A 7770-nucleotide genomic window follows, 5' to 3' on the forward strand; every position below is an offset into this window, starting at 1 on the left:
CTTGGCTGCTTAAACTGGGATGTGGGGAGATTTCAGTCTGGGCCATATTGTGTTTGTAGAAGAGATCAGTGTGGTGTGGTGTGCGCATGGATGTTTCTGGGTGTGAGTGGGGCAGGATATTGCAGTAGGAGGTGCATGTGTTATTGCCAGGTGTGATCCACTGCGCACCTAACCACTGCATGACACTGTCATAGTCCATAACTAAAGGAATAGGCATTGCATATAACACTCTGCAAACAGTCCAGTCTGGGCAAACTTCAGAAATAGATCTCTGCCTGCCATGCCTTATTTTGCCAGCAGAGACTAGCAGATTGCATTATGCATTTACAAATCTCAGTGTGTTTTTTTTTTTGGCTTCTTATAATTCCCGCGTGACACCGGGTCCTTTCTGCTAATATCCATGCCTTTTAAAATGTAAACATAGTGGTGGCAAAAAACCCAAAACCTCTTCTTAGCCCTATGCATGCTTTCACTGCCTTGGAACATCCCAGAATGAATACATGTTTTTGCACCACCATGTTGAGAAAGAGGATATGCAGCATCATCCTTAAACATATCAAAGAAGAAGAGGATAGGGAGGGAGCTGGCCAGGGTTTCTATTTCTGTTTGCTTTCTTGGAAGATGACATTCTTTTCACATAGTACTAGGTTATTGGATCAGCAAGTACTTAAAGCTTCCTCGTTCTATATATATATATTGCTCTGTAGTTCTACAACAATAACATTACTATGTGGCAATTTGGAGAACATACCTTATGTCACATTTTAATGTGGTAGGGAGGATCCTTCAGATGTTGTAGATATGGTAACACTTCGAGTATCACAAACAAGCTCAGCATTTCCTCTTGCATGAGAATACGTGAAGGTTTTGGTTCTCTATCATATCACTTAATCAGCATCATTATCATTTATTTGTATCTCACCCTCCGTGGCTGAAACTGGGCTCAGGGCAGCTAACACCAGATATATAACATTGGTATAAGATCAAACAACTGATGTGCTTAAGATATCCTAGCGAACTGTCAAGGTATTTCTTTCCATGATATAGAAAACCAGGCACAGTAATAATAAGTGTGTTTGTATACAGTGGCAGCTGGTGCTTTTTAGGGTTCATAGGGCAGAAGATAGGGAGAACCAACATCAACAGGGGACAAAGCCAACGTCAGGCAGAGCAAACTAGCGGTTGTTTTGTCCTCCTCTTCCTGCTGAGTTCTACAAGGGAAACTTTGAGACTAATGAGACCTAAACCATAGAAATTTGTTATGGTTTCAGACCAGGCTTAGATCTTGTTGAGTAAATGACATCTTGGTCTTCAATTCTGTGAAATCTAAACACCTTGCCAGACAGTTTTGTTGTTGTTTAGTCGTCATAGTCATGTTTGACTCTCCGTGACCCCATGAACCAGAGCATGCCTTGGAAACTCTCACTTTCTTCTCAAAGCTTCTCCTTTTTGTCCATGGAGTTTTCTTGGCAAAATACTGGAGTGGTTTGCCAGTTCCTTCTCCAAGTGGATCACATTTAGTCTAAACCAGGCTTCCTCAACCTCAGCCCTCCAGATGTTTTGAGACTACAATTCCCATAATCCCTGACCACTGGTCCTGCTAGCTAGGGATCATGGGAGTTGTAGGCCAAAAACATCTGGAGACCCGAGGTTGAGGAAGCCTGGTCTAAACTCTTGGCTATGACCTGTCCGTCTTGGGTGGCCCTGCATGGCATAGCTCATAGCTTCTTGGAGTTCTTCAAGCCCCTAGAACCCTCGTACCTACAGGACCGCCTCTCCTGGTATGCCCCATGGAGGACCTTAAGGTCCCCAGATAACAACACTTTGGAGGTCTGGAGCCGCAAGATGGTTAGATTGGTCTCAACTAGGGCCAGGTTCCACCAAGTTCCACCCGACTTGGTGGAACACTCTGTCACAAGAGACCAGGGCCCTGTGGGATTTGACATCTTTCTGCAGGGCCTGCAAGATGGAGCTATTCTGCCTGGCATTTGGTTTGGACACAGTCTGACCCTTATGTTTCCCTCCCCATATGGTTTTGATTTATGGGCTACTACTAAAATGAGGCTGCATTTTAAATTGTATTTTAACCCGTATTTTAATTAACTGTTTTTTCTTTTTCTTATATGTTTTATTGTAATTTTATTGGTGTTAGCTGCCCTGAGCCTGGTTCTGGCTGGGGAGGGCGGGGTATAAATAAAAATTTATTTTATTATTATATTATTATTATTCGCCCCGACAAGGCAGTGATCCATGAAGGGGCCCCAGACAGTTAGCTAACACTAAAAACATTGCATGTGCCAATTCACTTTTCCTGGGCCAAGCTGGAAGCAGAAAGGCAGCCTTCTGCGGAATGGATCAGTTGACCCAAAGGCGCTCCCTCAGTGGCATGACCAGGAATATAAAAGGAACCGTTCAAAGAATACCATGTTCAGCGGCTCTTCAATTGAGCAGAAAGCTGCTCTTTAAGGGCTGAAACTGAGAAGCTTCTACACCAAATGGAAAGGAGGCTTACTAGAGTTAACATTCAGAGAAGCAATGCTGGCCACTCTGCTTACGAGGAGACAATGTTCTGGTGCCCTGTGCACACACGTGACAGTCACGTAAATTGGGCACACCCTCTAAACACCCTTTAAATGTCCTCTCTGCCACTCTCTCTCCAGTCCAGATCAAAAATATTGTACTAAAAATGCAACTTTGACTGGAATTGAAGCTCTGGGGTTGGCAGGAGGCTGGAAAAGTGGTGGTAGCGGCTACTGTACACACCAGTTGTTGGTTGGGAGGCTGAGCAGTCCCACTATGCCTCCAGTCTCTTCTCTGCCCTCGCAGAAATCCTCTTCGGGTTCCAGGAAAGGGTGCCCTCACAAGCCACAAGGACTCTCCAGCTCTCTCCATTTCCAAGTATGAATTAAATAATTTAATTTAATTGTGTGTCTACACGGTCACGTGTGAGTCAATCGTGCCCAAGTGTGGGGATGCCTGTATGTTATTACCCCTAGAATTGGTTTTCAAAACAACAGGTGTGTGAGTCCTGTGCTGGTGACTCTGGAGGAGCAGTCTACTTTTCAAAGGAGTTACACATGATGCAGGTAAGTTTTTGGAAGTATCTAAACAGGAAAGCAACTGCTCAGCCCAGCCCCCAAAGTGTGAATTCTCCACACCAGAAGATACGGGACACAGCTTTCTGGAATGACTGCTTGAAGAAACCCTAGCCCAGTTGAGTGTGTGTGTGTGTGTGTGTGTGTATAAACACCATGGAGGCTATATCCCCACCTGAACCGAAGCTACGGTACTCACACTGTCTCACACTGCGTCCACATTGCAAAGTGTGGTTTCTCATATTTAATTAACCTTATTGATGTGTGTGTTTATACTCTCATTGTGGGCTTTTTAGCAGGTATTTTACATTAACAAGGAGGAGAAGAAATGGAGGAGAGGATGGAAATGATTGTATCAATACTTACATCACATCCCATACAGATAAACATCTCAGTGCGCATTGCTGTAATTAAATAAAAACTGAAAGATCAAATTCGGAATTTAATCCTACCAGCTGTAATGTTTTAAATAAAAATATTAAATGTGCTTCTTGTTGTTTTAGTGCTTTTTTAATGTCCCCTTTACTATATTTCCCAGGAACAAATTGCCAGATCCCAAAGAACAATAAGTCCATATCACTATGTTTCATTTCGAGATAGTGCTGCGTTAAAGGAGCCTTGACTACCTTGTTACGGATTCTTGATCTATGCTCACCTATGCGTAATTTAAGGAGAACGTGTTGTATTTCCTATGTATAATTTGTCACATGGGCAACAAATACAATAGACGACATTTTTGGAGTTACAAGTGATTGTTGAATTAATTGTAAATGCAAAGCGCATGTGTGCGCTCTTAATTTCTTTCACTTGCAGGCTGTACGGGCACAAGTTACAATGCCCACACCTATAGTAACCCCTAGTGGTGGTGGTTGGTAATTCGAGGCAGTCAGCTCTGACTAACTGATTGCGTAGGGATCCTTTCTTCCTTAAACCCAAAAGGGGAGGATCTTTGCAGCCGGGGATATCCTCGATTATATGCCAGTGTTTATTTATAATCTTTCTTATGTACCTGGCAAGGGGTGTATAGTCCAATGCCATGGTAAGGCGTGTTTGATATGTGTTGCTACAGTTAAGTAGATCATTCCGGTCTAAACCATTTGCGCGTCTAAGTGCTTCCTGCACAGTGTTACTAACTATTGCTTAGGGCTCTACTTAGTTGCCCCGCTGCTCTTCTATAATCATTTTCTTCAGTAGCATTCCTTTTTAACCTTACCAGCTGCCCATGAGGTAGATTTTTTCTTAAATGCAGTGGATGACTGGAAAAGAAATGAAGCAGAGTATACCTATCTGTGGGTTTCTTATAGGGCTTGAAATAGCACTGGCTCTTCCCCATCTTAATTTTCCTGGGCAGGCTAGCTGTGGAAACAGAGCTGGGAATCTTATTATTTCTGATGTGGAATGTTTGGCTTACCATATTTTTTGCTCTATAAGACTCACTTTTTCCCTCCTAAAAAGTAAGGGGAAATGTGTGCGCGTCCTATGGAGCGAATGCAGGCTGTGCAGCTATCCCAGAAGCCAGAACAGCAGGAGGGATTGCTGCTTTCACAGCGCAGCGATCCCTCTTGCTATTCTGGCTTCTGGGATTCAGAATATTTTTTTTCTTGTTTTCCTCCTCCCAAAACTAGGTGCGTCTTGTGGTCTGGTGCGTCTTATAGAGCGAAAAATATGGTATATGCCAAAACAGCACTATCCAGACATACCAGGAAGGTATTGGCAGACTTTTGGTAAACCTGATGTTTCTTTAAAAACCTTACGGCAGTGTCACAAGAAGATCAAGCACATTTGTTGATAGGAAATCTTGAGAAGTGAACCATTTAAAAAAAGGACCTCTACATAGTTACAAACACCACATTTATATTAGCTGTTAAGTATAGGTCTGAAATTACCTGTATAAAGATTTCTCAGACAGTGACTAGTTTAATACCTTTAATTGTTACAGTTCACAACAGCAATTCAAATATACTATTAAATATAAGCAACACTGAATTCCTGATAATTAAGCACTTATTTAAAAATGAGTGGACTCTCCTTCATTTGAGGTTTTTGTGCAGAGGCTGGATGGCCATCTGCCATGGATGCTTTAATTGACATTTCTGCATCGCAGGGGGTTGGACTAGATGTCCCTTAAGAGTCCCTTCCAACTCTAGAATTATATGATTCTAAGATCCACAGATTAGAATGACAAATGGTTATTATTGCATGCTGCTGCCAAATATAATCCAGTCACTTTCTTTGAATTAATTTGAGCTATGCAAATCTGTTTGAAGCAAAGTCAATGCACTTAAATTGGTACAGTTAAAATACAATCATTGATCCCCAGATACTAATTTCCACATATCCCATTTCTAAATAGGCCTGTACATTTCCAAATAAAAAAATCTGATGCAACGATCTCTTAAGACATATATGTGTGTGACAATGTATGGTAATCACAGCAATAACATTAAAACTTGCAAAATGCCTAACTATTAGAAAGCTATCTTCCTCAGCTGAATTACTTAAAAGAAAACTCATAAGGAGCTACTCCCAAACAAGAAGTTTGTGACTAGTGTTGTTTTTTACATTACCTTACATTAACTGATAGGGAAAAGTGAAGAACATACAATTGCATTCATGTTAGTTTTGTAAGGAAAGTCTTAAGTCCAAAAGAGCACTGAAATATTCTTCATTATCAGGATCCAATTTCAAGGCTCGTTCATAGCAATCAATTGCCTGCTGCTTTTCTCCATCAAGCTGGTGAATGAATCCACGGATGCCAAAACTCTTAGCATCTGCCGGATCTATCTTGGTTCTTCTTTCTATTAATTTCTTCAGTTTATATTTGCATGTCTTTCTCATAGGTGATTCATTTTCAATCTTCAGCCCGGCCACATAATGTTCAACAGCCTCCAATTCCGATTTTTTGTGATATTCCAGAAAGCGCCCGTAATTGAAGTGGATCTGCTGTTTCTCTTCACAAGTAAGTTTCCTCATTGCCAACACTTCCTGAAATGTCTCTTCCGCTTTCTGGAGCTCTTTCCCTTCTGCATACATGTTTGCAAGATCCACGTGAGCATAGATGAATTTGGTTTTGTGCTCCACCACTTCTTTGAAATGAAAGATGCAGAGCCTGATCAGTTCTGCCATCTTTCTTCTGTCTTTATATGGGTCTTCTGATAATTTGATTTTAAAATACTGTGCTCTGTAGCAGAGCCCCATCTGGTGATGTAGGAAGCCTGAGTTTGGTGTCAAGCTCAACGCCTCCTTCAAAAGCTCCAGGGATCTTTCCACATCACCTTTTTTCCTGTAAAATATGGCAGTGTACCTCAGCACATAAGGGATGCCAGGGAATTTGCCTAGTGCTTCTTCAATGAGCTCTTTTCCTTCTTCCACTTTATTAGTTTGCTGCAGCTTCAATGCAAGGATAGGCAGGAGAAAGGCATTATCGGGATTCAGTTTTGCTGCCTTCTTCAAGGGTTCCAGAGATGAGCCTTCTGCTGCAGATTTTTTCCCATAAAAATCCTCCAGGCGGTATACTGTGATTGCATAGCCAGCATTATATTCTGGGTTTTCAGGTTCTTTTCCTAGTGCCTTTAAAAAGCTCTCCTTGGCTTTTTCGTGATACTTTCCCCCAAATTTTAGGAGTGCCCATCCCTTTTCACCATCGATATGTGGGATTTTCATTCTATAGGGAGAGGCACTTCCATGTTCCTTGCAGGTTGTTTCCACCTTCTTTATGTAGCTTTGTACTTCTGCAAGTTTGTCCATGCGGTAATACACCCAGGCAAAGTTGCCCCATGTAATAAGGCTTGCCTTTTCGACTTCTTCTGGGTACTCTGTTTTTATGCTCTCTTCAGCCTTCTGCAGATTTTCCAGAGCCTCTTCCTCCCTGCTATTCAAGTACTTCACATAGGCCAGCAGGTTATAATTTCTGACTTTGGACTTGGACGGTAAAAACTTGATCTGTTCAGCCATTCTTTCCTCTAATTCATCAAGATCAATATCTTCTTTCAGCAACCTCCAAGTAAAATGGCATTCAAGTTCCAAGAGGATCCGTTTTAAAGATTCCTTGGAAATTTCACTATAGACCATGAGGGAAGAGAAAAAAGAGAGTCACATTTATATGCTGAAAAAACCACAGATCCAAGCATATCCTCATTTGTCATGGAAGTTCTTTCAGAACTGACTAGATTTCGTTTCTTTGCCACATATGCACGCAGTCCTTCAAATGGGAGAACTGCGAAGTTTCACGATGCAGCTGGTTCAAGTCTGACCTGAAAGCTATCATATGTAGCTGTTACACATGTAATAAATCACCTTTCCCACATACTGAGGGTCTTTTTAAAGTTTTTTTTAAACGACAGCATATTTTTATTAAAGATTTCTTGGTTTACAAAAGTATGTGCAATGTCTCTTTTTTCAAGTTACATTTTCTACAGATCAGTTTCGTTTGTCGAGACGTTAGTGTTACATTAGGAAGAAAGGGGGAAAGAGGTGGAGGGGGGCATGGTGAGTGGGGGTGGGGTCAGGTGGCAATGGTTCTATTCTACTTAGTGTATGTGTGGGGTTTTGTGTCAGCGTCGTTTGTGCAGGTTCTCTTTACTATTCACTTACAGTTATACCTTGGGTTACAGACGCTTCAGGTGGCGTTTTTTCGGGTTACTGACCTGCTGAAACCCGGAAGTACTGGAACGGG

General features: G+C 41.8%; 1 protein-coding gene across 1 annotated transcript in view; it reads right to left on the reverse strand.

The window, feature by feature from the left end:
- Window positions 1-5007: 5007 nt before the first annotated feature.
- Window positions 5008-7770, reverse strand: part of LOC310677870 (uncharacterized protein) — a 19472-nt gene continuing 16709 nt past the window's right edge. The window contains exon 4 of the mRNA XM_083441051.1: window positions 5008-7155. Within this exon, the coding sequence (XP_083297177.1) occupies window positions 5712-7155 (1444 nt within the window). The 3' untranslated portion in view covers window positions 5008-5711. The remainder of the gene's footprint in view (window positions 7156-7770) is intronic.

This window comes from Podarcis tiliguerta (genome assembly GCF_965153285.1).
Source record: "Podarcis tiliguerta genome assembly, chromosome: 5".
NCBI classification, from domain to species: Eukaryota; Metazoa; Chordata; class Lepidosauria; order Squamata; family Lacertidae; genus Podarcis; species Podarcis tiliguerta.